The sequence below is a fragment of the Epargyreus clarus genome, unplaced genomic scaffold (assembly GCF_041222505.1).
Source record: "Epargyreus clarus isolate Ecla_fem2 unplaced genomic scaffold, WU_Ecla_fem_2.2 ptg000015l, whole genome shotgun sequence".
Lineage (NCBI taxonomy): Eukaryota > Metazoa > Arthropoda > Insecta > Lepidoptera > Hesperiidae > Epargyreus > Epargyreus clarus.
This window is the reverse complement of record NW_027332223.1, coordinates 13042739-13058124: the sequence shown is the minus strand read 5'-3', so window position 1 is coordinate 13058124 and position 15386 is coordinate 13042739. Positions and strand designations below refer to the sequence as shown.

The following is a 15386-nucleotide window of genomic DNA, read 5'->3' as shown; positions in this document are numbered from 1 at the left end:
AATAAAAAACAAATTATTCAAACACCACAAATACTAGTGTCCTATCAGTATTCAGAAGACATACAAACGACAGCCTAGAATTATTAATTTGAATATCAAAAGCAAGTGTTAAGCTAATTAGTAATTTAATCAACTATCCGCATAAGCATAATCTGCAGCATTTACTTATAAATTCTAGTATTTAAAAAAATATTCCTTATATCTGAGAATCTATATTCTCATTTATTTCTAATGTTCCGATCAACTTGTATGTACTATTACATACAAGTTGATCGGAACATAGAAATCAAAATGACACCAAGCAATCAATTTATTATAGCAAATAATATTACAAAATTACCTGGTAAGTTTAGATATAAATAATAACAATTTATGAAAAACGTACCTGAAAAGCACTAAGTTCATAGGTTTCTTCGACATATTGTTGAACTCAACCAAGAACGCATCGACTGTTGAATTTAAATGTTCCATATTAGTCGTTTCCATGTAAAAACGTGTATCAACTTTTGGATTCGCAAAATCACAATAAATCAACTTCCGCAGATGAAGGTCAGTTATCTGAAATGAAAATTAAAGCGATAATCGGAAAAAGAACAACCAATCAGCTTAATAAAAATCTCGCCAAAAAAAGCATCTGTTACCTTTTCCTTAGGATCATCAAGGAGACGCGAGAGCATTTTATCAAAATCATCGTTTAGATGTAAGGCAGTAGCTTCTCGCAGACATTGCACAAGCCAATGTCTATCTGCGTCTTCTATTAGTCGGTCAGAGAAGACACGCAAGCATTCGTGCACCCACAGCCTCTTGATGGACTGCAGGTCTGGCGTTACTTCGGGGACCGATAGTAAGACACCCTAATAATAAGAATGAACAATTTAAAATACTTTTAAAGATCTTTAAGAGTATTTTTAAAGATACTTAGGAACTTAAGAAGTACTTAGGAAGTATCTTTAGTTCTTCGTACGTATTTAAAAATGTGACGAACAAAATACATCATTAAAAGGAAATCTAAAAAATTCGTATAACAGTGAAGTTGTAATAAAAGTGTGATAGTACCAAAATAACTCTTGAAAAGTCTCGCAAATTAAACGTGTAGTGAGATTTCGACGGAGTAGGCAAAAGATTTAGACGACATTGCTTGTATACTTCCAGAGTCCCAGCTACAATCTCTTCGATGCACGGATCAAATTCTTTTGAAAATCCCCTGAAAAAAAAGTACACATTAGTCAATATACTCGTAGTTAATACAATCCTGTAGTGCTTCAATTTTATTCAAATTTGTCATTTAAGATTTACCTGGTATCCAGATGCCATAACATTATTCTCCCAAATATGACTTGAAGGGTCTCGTCATCAAATTCATCAATACAAAAGAATGAAAAATGACGTGAAAATCTCGGCGTGACCAGTTTTGCTCCTGGCGTCGGTTTGCCCATAGCACACATAAACTGTAAACATATAATGATAGCAAGTAAGTACAAAATATGAAATTATTATGATTCTTCAATAACTACAATTTTTTTAAATATTTAAGGCGGTAGAAATATTTACACATTTCTTTATGATTTTTAGATATTTCATGCCGATAAAGATGCCTTTAGAGTTGTGCTCTTTTATTCTAATTTCAAAGATGTAGTAAACTATATTTTCCACTTTAGTCATATAAGCAACGAGTTGAACAATTTAAATTTTAAAGTATAAATATTGAGATAAATTCTTACCTGCACATCAATTAAGTGCATCGCGACATTAGTTTTACGATCATACCACAGGCCGAGATCAATGCCTTGCCTTAGAACTTCAATAGGAGGCTGCGCCCCGTAAGTTTCCGCCTGAGGCATGCTCACATCATCGACGAACACAACACTATAACACCCAATCGGTGGTCCAAATACACCTGGAAAATATTACTTAAATTGTATAAAGCACTTCAAACATGCTAAAACAAAAATAAAGGAACGTTCCAATTACCTTTTCGTCTTTTGTCCAATTTTCCCATAATAATATCTTGCGTCTGATTGCAATTCGTTTGTGCGGAGAATGCCATTATCAAAGCTTTGTATACCTTCGTGTCAACTCGTTTCACCAGATAATCCTTACAAACACCAAAATAATTAAATATTTCAATCAAACTTATTAACTTACTTGCCCTTGATACATATCTTCTACTTACAATGATATAAGAAGACTTCCCCGTGCCAGTGGGTCCAACCATCATGACAGCCTTGTGGTGTGTTACAAGGAGCTTAAAAAGCGCGAGGTATCGCACGCTGTCTAGAGTAGTAACGAGGATTTGATTGGGTGGTGTGTCTCGACTGATCGGTGGTGCTGCCACCACATCGTCTTGCCATGGCTTCCACTTACCTTTACCCTAAAAGAAATATAATTTAGTACGAATAAGTTTATTAACACGTAGGTTATTTATGTATATTGTTCTCTTAAAATACTCACTGTAGTATTAACAGGACACATTACATACCTCTTTGATGAAACGGTAGTCATAAACTAAACCTTCCTTCGGAATAGTAAATATGTATTGTTTTTCTGGCTTGGCTATCTCCCTGGGATAGTTCAGGATTTCAATCACTTTTTCTGGGAACTCTTTTTCCAAGAGACCTCGAAATAGCATGTCGAATTTGGGCCTGCTATCAGCTTCTAAAGTGGCTCCGATTGACCAAATGCACGAGAAAAAGAATACACCCTGGAAAAAACATATATCTTTAGATTCTACAAACTTTATTCGCATTAAAGCATTTAATGTAATTGTTAGAATATATCGTTCACCTCTAATTGAGCTCTCACGTCTAGATCCGATATTTGCTCAACATATTTATCATCATAAAAATCGTCCATAAAGGTATCAAACAGATTCATGCACGCTGTGACCAAATTGCTTCGGGACGTCACATACATTTGCTGCAAAATAAAATGGATTCTTTATTTTGAATGAATAACCTAATAGTAAAATACTATAGATCCTAAAATCATATTTTATACGTAAAATTCCGTTGTGCATGTATTCGTAATTACGATTTATTCTCCTTCTAAATACATTATAATCTTTTTTCTAAGTACCTATGGGGTCTGTAGATGGATCTAGTTGGTAGGGCAATTTTTAAAATCAATTTTCACCCTTCCAGTGACGATCAATATTTTTAATTTCATTTAGCATTATAAATATTATATTATCGTAACGTAACGCTCCAACGTAACCGTTACTGTCTCAAAAATCGTTTTATCAATACTTTTCGCTTTCATGGTCCGCTTATATAACTATAACTTATACATAGTAAAGTCCGCTCCAAACTTCGGGTCCGGTCTGAAGTTGTTGCGTGCAGATGTAGTCAGAGAGCCAATGCGGTCGATCGCAACTACAAGCGTATACTCCATAGTCCCGCGCTGTTTTCGTTCACTAATATCTACGATTTGCTGTTGCGACGCGACTTGTTTGTATATAGCAGTTAGCAGTTAGGTGCGCTATACCTTAGTTTTCCCCGAGTACTCGACGAGCCAGAGCAGCGGCGACATGAACCGGTTGAAGAGCGTGCGGATGAGGTTCCGGTTGTGTGCGTGCAGCGCGGCCGGCAGCGTGTTCAGCCACGACTCCATCAGGCACTTCCAGCCCAGCCCCTTCGGCTCCATGTAGATCATGCCGCACCGGGACACCTGCCACAGTCTAACATTACTACTGCTTTTGAATGGTGCGGTATGGGCCGATACTTCCCCGATGCGTTCTAACTTAGTTCTGAAGGGTAGCAAGGCATCTGTGGCCGCCTTCAGCTAAAACTAGTCTCCACTTACGATCAGATCGATTATATGCCCATGCTACTTCTATAGTATAAAAAGTCATACAACCATACATACGAGTAAACTTTGTTACCATAAAGTAAGATCACTTTATAGCAAAAAAAAAATTAAGTTACACATCGATCACAATTTTCATTTTAAGCAAAAGGCATAAAGTTTGGGTAAATGCTACTAAATGATAATGTAGTTTCTTATGCCGCCTCCTTCGATCACTAATAAGAACTAGATACACAATCCCATACAAAAATGAACTTAAAAAGTGGCGTCAAATTGACGCTAAAAAAAAAGAAAAAAAAATTGACGACCGTGGTTTGTCACTTGGACAAGGAATTAGTGGAGACGAACTGTCATTACTTTTAATATTTTTATTAGGTCGAAGTAATTAATTTTAATGAACATAATAATAATTTATCAATGAAAGTAAGTAATATGCAGTCACAATTTATTATAATAAAAATATAATAAGTTTAAAATTAAAATATAACCAAATACAAGTAATTTAATTAAAAAAATCAACAAGCTGTTTACGCCGTTATCCAACGAAATATATTGCCCACGACTAAATAAATATGTAGTAAACCAACATTTATTTCAATTATTTTTACCTGACTGCCAAGGAAGGGTTATGTTTTTCGCGCGTATCTTGTATGTTTGTCTTTATTTATTTGATCGGATCTAACAAACGGCTGGATGAATGTCGACAATTAAGGTGTCATTATATTCGTCTCAATGACCCGAGTGTCCTTAGATAGGTGTTAGAAAAAAAATATCAAGATGGCGGATTTTTGGCGCGAAATAGTAATATTTCAAAAAAAGCTAACCGAACCTATCGAGTATGATATCAAATGAAAGGAAATTAAACGGAGATTATAAAAACATATAATTTGTATATATATAAAATAGCAAGGTGACTGACTGATTGACTGACTAAATGATTTTTTCATTTTTCAGAAATCAACGTACAGCCAAAACCGCTTAATTTAGAGTTCTGAAATTTTGCACATGGGTTCGCTATATAGCGTAAATAAGTACTAAGAAAGGCCTTTTGGAAATTCTACCCCTAAGAGGGTAAAACAGGGGATGACAGTTTTTTTCAAATCCTTTAATTTTGAAGCAACTACTGTAAAATTTAGTATTTGGCTTTCTGGATAGGAATACACACCTATTTATCCCTTTCCGAAAAATCAACCCCATAGAGGGCAAAATAAGGGTTAACAGTTAATTTGACCAACCGTCAATTTTGACGCAAACACTATGAAATTTTGTATCTGGCTTGTTGGATAAAAATAATGAAATTCTACCCCTAACGATATAAAATAATTACTAGAACTTTGAATTACTGAAGTTAGATATTCTATAAATCGTAAATGGTGGATGTTTTTCCGAAATAGTAACACGTTTTAAAAAAAGTTAACCAAAACTATGGAGTGGGGTATCAAAATAAAGAAAATTAAAAGGTGATTACACACATATTATATGACATATACATGTGTATAACACATCGAGGTGACTGTCTGACTAAATGCGTAAGTTGCTGCGCCAGACACCAACGTAAAGGGAAACCGCGGATCTTTAGCGTGCTGGAATTTTACACATAGGTTCTTTATATAGCGTAAATGAGCCCTACGAAGATAAAATAGGATAATATTGTTTGAACATCTTTTGTTTTTGAAGCAGATACCTATTATAAAACTTTTTTTTGGCTTTCTTGCTAAAAAATGATGAAACGCCTATTTCACTGTTTTTGAAAATTCTCCTCAGCCTTTATAGTGCAGTCGGGTTTTTGATTATTTTTATTAAATTACTTGCTTACTTTGTAGTGACAGAAATCCGTTGTATATTTCTTCTTAAATTTAGAGTTTTTTCCAACACCTATCTAAGGACATTTGGATATTTGAGACGAATATAATGACACCTTAACTGTCGAAATTCACCCAGCCGTATGTTAGATCCGAGGGAATAAAATGCAGTGCAGCTAAAGTCCGCTTATAAAGATACATACAAGATACGTGCAAAAAACATAACCCTTCCTTGGCAGTCGAGTAAAAATAAAAATATGGAATCAACAGGATGCCATTAATTCCCTTGAATAAAGTGAGTTTATTGGAAAACAGTCTTTTCGATGGATTTTTATTTTTTTCCGTATCTTTTTTGGCTATGTTAAGCAATCTTATTTTAGTGTATCTTTCGACAATAGACTTTATTATAATAATTCTATGACTATTGTCGCGGCAGTTGGATGAAAAGACATAAAATATATTAAATAATAATTTACTTAATAATTTAATTTCACTCATTTACTATTTACTCGTTGCCTATGTTTAATTATTATACAAAACAAATATTTTTATATAGCAAAAAAAAGAAAAAAAAATAATTAAATTAAAGAAAAAAATATAAAACAATAGCGTCTCCATTCAAGTTAGAACAGAGTCACCATGTAACCCGAACAAATCAAGTGGGCTTGCAATAGTAAGAATTGTACGTTTAGTAACAGACTTTACAATTTAAATGGTTTATACATTCTGTTGATTTTTGTTGATAATTTTTAAAACTTAAAAATAAATTATTTACGAACGAAATAGCAGTATTTATAATTGAGTGATAGGAATTACCTACTTATAATAATAATACTTACCGAAAATACGATATTCCATCATTTGTTAGCGTACTAGACGTGTGATTTTTGCAGTTTTGAACGAGCACTGAGGCATGTTTATTCTCCGAACGTTCAAACACTACTAACCTAAAAGCGCACCCAAATGTCTATTTGGGTGCTCTTTTCGTCGCGCCATTTTTTTGTCGCTGATTGTGTATCTAGTTCTTATTAGTGATCGAAGGCCGCCTCTTACCAATAACGAAATACGTTCCGAAGCGGTGGTAGCGGCATCCAAAACAAATTCTACACCAATCAGTTTTAGATAAAAGAAATATAATTTAAATTTGTATACCGTAGCGGGAGAAGCAGCCTCTAGATCCATAGGTTCAAACACTAGATTAGTGGTGGGCGCGAGCTGAATGATCTCTCCGCTCATGAGACACAGCTTCTTGTTGTCGTCCAGCACAGTGTTCAGGTTCTCGATCCAAATTGCATCCACCGGGCCGTCGAATATCAACCACTTTCTGCATGTTGATTAAATAAATGCGTTGTACAATATAACAAACTTGTAAATCGGTATATGTAACTATTTACTTGGAAGTGGCTAAGCATTAAGTGTGACGTTATTCATGAGGTAGAAATGTTTGCAGAGACAAAATGAAACTTTCAACCAAAACGAATCGATTTGTAGAAAATACGGATTATTTTTTTGGCTGAAAAATACGCGTATAAATTTAAGGTGTTTAAAATTATTAACACAATATTATATATTCATATTTATGCTATGCTTTTATTTATGAGGTTATAATCAACTTTGAATACTTTAAACTGAGATAACACAGAACATATGGAGCTTAGATCTCGATACCTGTTGTCATTTGTGGAAACCGCAAAAGCTCGGTAGCTCACGGCCAATATACCGTCAGACCACTCGTGGGACACTGGATCAAATTGACCGTATAATTGACCCATTGTTATAGACTTGGGATTAATCACTGTCCACTCCACGGCATTTTCATCCATCAGTTTCTGTAATTACAGTATAGAATTGCGATCTCCTTATCCAAAGAGAATGAGTGTGACGTAATATTTGCAAAGTAATTTTATAGTGAGAATAAATCCTCAAATTAGATATCCCCGTAAAAATATTTATAAGTTCTATAAAATTCGTGAATGCAAAAATATGTTACCCAATAAATATTGTTAAGGTAAAAAAAAAGGAAAATGAAGTATGTATCCGATTTATCTAAATCTGATGATGCGACAGAGTGCAACGCTTAAATAAATAATTCATAGGAGATCAATTAAAAAGATTTAAGTATATGTTACCTTTTCCGAAACTAATCCCAGAGCAGCTCCTAGCGCGTGATAACATTTGGTTTTGCCCGAGAATGGAAAGCCGACCAACATAAGACCGTGTCGGACGAGAATCATCTCGTACAATTGTAGAACCTATGAAAACCATCAATAACCATTTATGAAGGAACACTACATTTCATAATTTTAATGATATATAAGAAATGTATGTGTAACATGTATGGGACAGGCCAACATTATTGACCGATGACCATGAGTTTTCACATATGAAACTTCTTCTGGAAAGGTTTAAAAAAGCGATTTATTCCCATTTAACTGTCAATATGACGACTACCCATTAAATTCGAAAGTTTATGCCGAAAATTATAAACAGCAATTAACAAACCGTAAAATGAAACCAACATACCTTTTCAATAAAGAAGTCGTTAGCCTGTAAGTTGAGGGGCACACACATCTCCTTGAGGCACGCCACCAGGTGCGGCAAGCCGGCCTGCGGCAGCGGCAGCCCGGGGAACAAGTCCCCGATAATACCCTACACATAACATATTGTTACGTACAAATAGGGTAATAAAACGATAGCTTTTTCATGGTATCCAATGACGTCAACCCCTTGTTAAAGTGCAGAATTTTCCAAACAAATATGAAGTAATGATGTTAAGGTATATGCATCAGCTTAGAAATTTAGCTTCGCAAAGTAAAGAAAAAAAGTTCTCATTACAAGCACGCGCCTATTTTATTTGCCGAAGTTACACGCTTAAACGATGAAATATAATATTGTGAGAAGACCTAAATATCCATAGAAAAATTAAAAAAATAAGGAACGAAATATCCAAATACCTAACTTAATGAACAAATAATCTCACCATAAACAGAGGTACATCGTGTTCCAAGAACTTCGGTAGATTGACATCCTTAATGGATCTCAGGAGGATCACGTCTTCGTCTTCATCAGGATAGCGAAGCTTTAGCGCTCCAGCGGCTCTCAATACTGATTTTACCGCTCTCATACCTTAGTAACAAAAGTATTGTGATTGCTAACTAATTTCATCATCAATATATTATGTATTCTTTTATTTATTCCACACAGAAAGGTATTACTACCGTATTACTACCGTAATACCTTTCTGTATGTGTGTCTAAGCCATGTTTCAGTGATATGTTCTGCTTTCCAATTGTTGGGCGTGGATGTAGTTACACAATAAGAAGGGTTTAAGGCATATTATATACGATCTTCGTCAAGTGCCAACTTATGGTAAATCGAGGCAATGAAATTGATTTTGTTAAGTTTTAAGTTAAACTTTATAATGTAAAGTTAATGACATGAAATCCAAACTGTTAGTCACATTATTCGTTGTTCAATGTTTCGAAATGGCTGATGTTGCTAAAATGTATCCTCACCATTAAATACTTTAAGAAATCATTTTTTCATCGCCGAATATCATGGCACGAATCATGTATATTACGAATGTATGTAACCAAAGTCCGCGCTCGACCCATATAACCACAGAAACCTTATCCCAACATTACATTCACATCTACAAACTTATCTGCAACTTGAACACAACTTCCTATGTAGCAAACTTGTTCCCTCCGAATAGCTTGTTAGGCGGCGTGTAGGCACACGAGATATGTATCATACGAACTTGTGTCATGTGTTTCGCTTGGAGGCATAACGAAATTCGAAGCTTTCCTACATTACATGTTTTGGAATATTAATGAACCAATTATGTAGTACGAGATTTGTTCGTGTATCATTGTGTAAACGAATTATTTGTTGAATGTAATTGGATTAAGCTTAAATACTTTTGTATATACCAAAATAAATTGTAAATTCAAATATCAAATGCGTCACTGATGACTTCTATGTTCTATAGTATCTTCTAGCAGCTGTTTAGTGTTGCTGAGTGCCGATCTTAATACGATTGACTATTGAAATGATATGTTCTAATTTAGTCCTTAGTGGCGTCAACAGACATACATATATTGGATTTGGAAAAGGACTTCTGTTCAATTAGAAGCTGGTTACGAATGTCCAAGAACGACATTTTTTTTTATAATATAAGAGTAGCAGACGAGTATGCAGTCCACCTGACGGTAAGTGGCTACTGCCGCCCATGGTCATCTGTAATCAACCCCAGATAGGATTAGATATTCCTACCTGAGGTCGGCCACAGATGCGCCGCTACCCCTGAGGACTAAGCTGGAACGCCTCGGAAAAGTCTGTCTCCCTCACCACACCCTTCAAACCGGAACACTGCTGTTATTAGGTAGATATAGGTGTGGCGGTGGTGCCGCCGGAGTCGAACCACAAAGGGTTCTACCACCTTCAAGACAGTAGCTTGACATCAGGTGATCACACACGTTTTTACTTCCATTAGTAAAGTTAAGTATTCCAAAACATTACCATAATCGTAATGACTCTGCGAAGACAACTGTTCGGAGCACAGCCTGTACGTGGCGACGATCTTCACAGCCAACGGTTTCGCATTCAGGTAGCCGAACGCATACAATTCAATCTCGGATATGAGCACGTAATCCGGCACCATCATGGCTACGGATCGGAACAGAGCCTGCAACAGAATATTTTAATTAAGATAGATACATCCCTCTCTCTGCAGCTGTACAATATTGATGTTCCCTTTCATCATTGTGTTTGTTCTAATGAAAGATATGGCTTTTTGAAGGTGGTAGAACCCTTTGTGGTTCTACTCCGGCGGTCCACTTATTTCTACCTAATAACAGCAGTGTTAGGCGCTGCTGTGTTCCGGTTTGAAGGGTGTGGTAAGGGAGACAGACTTTTCCGAGGCATTCCAGCTTAGTCCTCAGGGGTAGCGGCGAATTTCTAATCCTATCTGTGGTTGATTACAGATGTCCATGGGCAGCAGTAGCCACTTACCATCAGCTGGACTGCATGTTCATCTGCTACTCCTATATGATAAAAGAAAATATGGTATAACTGACTTGTGTATAAATACATGCACCAGTTCAGTTCATTATTCTCTTTCGTTTGTCAAACCATTTTACTTAGTTTATTGACGAGAACTAGAGTACTAGGCAATGAGTTGTTTATACTCGTATGAAGCATCTTAGCTAAATCCTCACAGATAGCAACGGTAGATATATTACGAACTTCATGTATCAATAGGACTACCTTTCAATAATAACTAGACCACAATATTTGAACCTGACGATAAAGCAGACGTGCTACCTGATGGAAAGTAGTCAACGTCGCCTATGGACATTTGCAACACCAGAGGAGTCGCCAATGCATCGCCGGCTTTGAAGGAGAGCTCTTTTTGCACCTTTTTTGAAGAGCCCCATGTCATAGCGCTCCTGGAATACCTCAGAAGGAAGTTCATTCCACATTTTGCACGTCCGTGGCAAGAACGTCCGCGCAATTCGAACCGTGGACGAATTTCAAAAGAAACGACGCAAACCTTCAAATTATCGGGCAGCTCGGATCTTCCAGCGTATCCAGGGTTCATGGTGATGAAGACGGCGCAGGACTTGTCCAGCTGCAGCAGGGTGCCCTCGAACAGCAGCTCGGTGGCGCCCGAGTTGATGCCGCGCTGGATGGACAGGATCTGCTGCGCCACCACCGACAGCACCTCCAGGTCGATGCGGTTGAACTCGTCGAAACACGACCACGCGCCGCATGAGGCTAGACCCTATAAATTTGAAGGGGTCTTTAAAGAAAGAAGCTCGTCTCCAAACCCAACGAAGAATAATTAATCTCTCTGGTGTTACAAATGTTCTCAAGCAACAATGTTTACTTTCGACTAGGTAACCCGCCTGCCTTATCGCTAGGTTTAAATTTAAAAAAATGTTAAATAACCACCTACCTATGTATAAAACATAAATACGGGTAATTTAGTAAAATGTTTTCTTAAACATTAAAGAACCACTCGGTTATCTCTGGACATAAACTTATTTCTAATCATAGAATAAGTTGCTTTAAACTGATTTCTGGAAAGCAATTCAAATAAATCTCAAGTTACCTTGAAGAACTTGCCGAGCGCCAAATAGTCGAGTCCGTCAGAACAGTTGAACACGACACATTGCTTCGCGACAGCCTTCGCCAAATCCTTCGTCGTCTCAGTCTTACCAGTGCCGGCCGGGCCTTCGGGGGCTCCACCTATGAAAAATAATACTTTCTGAACTTATAGGCCCTATAGGCACTATAGAAAATAAATCTAAATTAATTAGTTCACTGTTGGTCCATGACCAATCTGATGTGTGAATCTGTTGCGTATCAGACCAATACGGTAACTGCTGCGGCGGCTAAAGTTTAGTCAGTTTACGTAATATGTCGTGGAATATCGCTGATACAGCATCAGAACTGAGAAATTGAACTTATATTTACGCATTTTTGTAAAATGCTTTTTCTTGCCATCTCACATGACCTTGCCTTGCGTCATATGTATGACTGTGCATAGTGAAGGGCGAGCGACACTTGAAACCTTACTTGAATTTGCATTTATGTACTAATGATGAGTGTAATAAAATTCTATCTAGTCGGTACTTCACCGGTAAAAACTCCTGTTTTATAATTCGCAAATGACCCATATTGATTACTTACATCTCTAGGCAGAAATGCTTCAATACTAACTAAATAACTACAGGCACGCAATAAACGTATTAGCTACAAGCTAAAAATAAAAACTAATAATAAATAATAGATATTCACAACAATGGACAAACTTACCCAAGTTCAAATGCAAAGCCCCGAAGAGCGTCCTGAAGCACCTATCTGTGAGCGGCGTGACGACGAGGCGGCCGGTGTTGCCGAGGTACTCGTAGCCGTACATCAGCTGAGAGTTTATCATGCGCGTGGCGATCTGCATGCTGTGGTCCTCCTCTTGCTCCTAAACACAGTTATTTACATAGTACAAATTAATAATTAATTAATTATCAATCGTAAATAATCATAAATTTTATAAACCCTAAAATACGTATACGCTCCTAGAAATTCAAAGTTACTTCAGCTGTTTCCAAGATTAACCCAAATATACAGTTTTTATAACAGACGAGCTTGTTTTAGGTATCAATCATTTAAGCATATTAGCTTCGAAATTATTGGCAATTACCCGTCACGTAAATTTATTAAATTTCTTACAATACAATTAAAGTAGAAATACTATAAAACGGTATACCTCCCAATAGTATCGTATTTGTGAAAGCCAGTTGAAGTCATTATCTTGCTGAACGTTAAAATCGATGAGCTCCATGAGCACGTCTCTTGCGTGTACATCCAATACGACCAACGCTCCTAAAATAAATTAAAATAGTTTAGTTTAAGTAGGTATTTCTTTGAAAAATATAAATATTATTTAACAAAAAATCTCCATAGATGAAATTTATAGGATTTCAACAAAATGGCTTTTGTTGTTAGTTTCTTTCTGAAGAACTTTACCAACGTTTTTCCAATATTGCCACAAAAGTTTCTGATATTTAAAAATGGTCTTGGGTTACCTTAGACTGGTTTAGCTATAAAATTATTCTATAATGCGAAGTACCGAATGAACATCGTTAGTTTTACTTCTGTACTTGAATTACTTTGATTTGCACCCGAGGAGAATGGTCCATTCGGTCAACTTTAGCAATCAAATAGGAAATAGTGTGATGCTAATCTATCTAAAGTGTTACCAAAGATCGAAATTAGACAAATTCTGCCTTCTCGAAAATATTAAATTTCAGTCTTTGGTAGCTAAAAATTGCATAGATAGATTACAAAGGGCATTTGTATTTAGCCTACCCAGCGTGATCCGATTCTGCAGACTGAGCTCGCCGCGCACCAGGTCGACGATCTTGGAGATCTGGTAGTTGCACTTGTCCCAGTAGGCGCGCATGGCCTTCACGCTCACGTGGATCGCGTCCGTCACCTCCGACGTCCAGAACGTCATCGCTATGCATTGCACCTGGTTATATATAATACTTAAGATATTATTCTTCAGATATGGTTAATACCAATGATATACCGACTGTTTCCTTTCTTGTTTTATTGTAACATTTGAACCTATACTTTGAGAGTGACAAAATGTTTAGCAGGTAAGATTGTGTTTGACCATTTATGAACATGAGATTAACTTATATTATTAAGTTTAATTTAAATAATTCTAAACACACTAAGTAAGTGAGTTCGATAGATTTCGACATAATTTTTTTTTAACTAATATTAAACATATTTTAGCGAATAATACACCACAAAAATTAAGAGTATGTTAAGGTACAATGTTAATAAGGTAACGACAACGACACAATTATTAAACAGAATACTTCAGTCATTATTGATAATAAACGTACAGCTTGTCCAGGCCAAACGAGCACCCAGTTCTCTCGCGGTCTCTGCAGATAATCGTCGTAGGACAACGCCACTACGTAATGGACAGAAGACTTCATCGCCTTTTCTAACTCCAAGAGCCATTTCTCCACCTAGAAAAGGAGATTAGTTCAAGATTTTTATCAGTCAATTTGATTTTCTTATAATATAAAAGTAGCGTAGAAGTGGAATCCATCTGTTGGTAAATAACCACTGCCGACTATCGACATATTTAATCAATCCCAGACAGGATTAGAGTTTTATCTGAAGTTGTCCAGCACTTCATAGCTATCCTGAAGATTAAATAAGAATGCCTCAGAATATATAATGAAGAAAACAGGGTTTTTCTTAAACTTACTTGTCCTCTAGCGGCCGCTGTGTTTATAGTCATTGTGAGTAACACAATTTCTCCCTCCGAAGACCTCATGTGCGTAACAACCATGTCCTCCGTGAACGTGAGCTTCGCAATACCCTCGAAGCACTTCTTAAGGTGAGGTTGTACACTAAAAATATACGTTGAAAGTTAACAACGTAAGTGTACTAGTGTGGAAGGACTTCAGCGCGGTTTTTTACTTATCGACAATTCACATTAGATCAGCCTGACAGTTTTAATATTCGTCGACTGCCGTGTCTTGATGTTCACACTAAACGATTAGATCTGATTTTGTCGACTATAGGTAGGACTGAAAACATGATCTTCATCATAGGGTGAATGGCAAGGTTCAGCAGTCAGCGAACGGCAAAATTTACGGTTCGATCTAAGGTGACCGGTTCACATTAAAAGATAACATTATACGCAAGACAAATCACACCACGATTTTCAGAAGTCATCTCTGTGACTAATAAGATAAATAAATATGTTGATTAAGATTATATATTCGTATTGCAGATACTGAAAGGCTAAGCGTACATTAATGTGTAAAGACTTACCGCATAGGATCCTTAGTCTCAGAGAGAATTTCAAGCAGTTCGTCGTTGGAGAGGAAGAAGAAGCGCGGGAAGTACAGCCGCTTCTTCTCCAGGTACGCGTTGAGCCCCTTCTGGACCATCTCCAGCAGATTGTTCGACTTCCGCAGTCTGTCCAACATCTTCTCGATCATGATGACGTCGAGTACCCTTGGCTCCGTGTAGGCGGCTTTCATTATTTCACGCCACATCTAAATATTAAAATTAATACATTTAATACATATGTAACCTATTTACTATACATTATTCATGGTTGTTACTGCCCCACTGCTGGGTACGGGTCTCCGGGTAATGAGAGGGGCATAGGCCATAGTCTACCGCGTTGATTAAGTGCGAAATTATAGACTTCAAACTTTATTATTTCAAAGAACTCAGGTA

The 15386-nt window shown here is 36.7% G+C and overlaps 1 protein-coding gene across 1 annotated transcript in view; it reads right to left on the bottom strand.

Moving 5' to 3' along the window:
• Window positions 1-15386, bottom strand: part of Dhc36C (Dynein heavy chain at 36C) — a 53800-nt gene that overhangs the window by 29710 nt on the left and 8704 nt on the right. The window contains exons 19-42 of the mRNA XM_073080931.1: window positions 14973-15199; window positions 14401-14545; window positions 14027-14155; window positions 13479-13641; window positions 12877-12992; window positions 12429-12588; window positions 11722-11858; window positions 11161-11391; window positions 10128-10293; window positions 8587-8732; window positions 8130-8255; window positions 7736-7858; window positions 7275-7435; window positions 6759-6930; window positions 3484-3666; window positions 2785-2916; window positions 2480-2701; window positions 2174-2371; window positions 1972-2095; window positions 1722-1897; window positions 1297-1448; window positions 1057-1204; window positions 642-854; window positions 386-558 (exon numbers count right to left, since the gene is read on the bottom strand). Of these exons, the coding sequence (XP_072937032.1) occupies window positions 386-558; window positions 642-854; window positions 1057-1204; window positions 1297-1448; window positions 1722-1897; window positions 1972-2095; window positions 2174-2371; window positions 2480-2701; window positions 2785-2916; window positions 3484-3666; window positions 6759-6930; window positions 7275-7435; window positions 7736-7858; window positions 8130-8255; window positions 8587-8732; window positions 10128-10293; window positions 11161-11391; window positions 11722-11858; window positions 12429-12588; window positions 12877-12992; window positions 13479-13641; window positions 14027-14155; window positions 14401-14545; window positions 14973-15199 (3923 nt within the window). The remainder of the gene's footprint in view (window positions 1-385; window positions 559-641; window positions 855-1056; window positions 1205-1296; window positions 1449-1721; window positions 1898-1971; window positions 2096-2173; window positions 2372-2479; window positions 2702-2784; window positions 2917-3483; window positions 3667-6758; window positions 6931-7274; window positions 7436-7735; window positions 7859-8129; window positions 8256-8586; window positions 8733-10127; window positions 10294-11160; window positions 11392-11721; window positions 11859-12428; window positions 12589-12876; window positions 12993-13478; window positions 13642-14026; window positions 14156-14400; window positions 14546-14972; window positions 15200-15386) is intronic.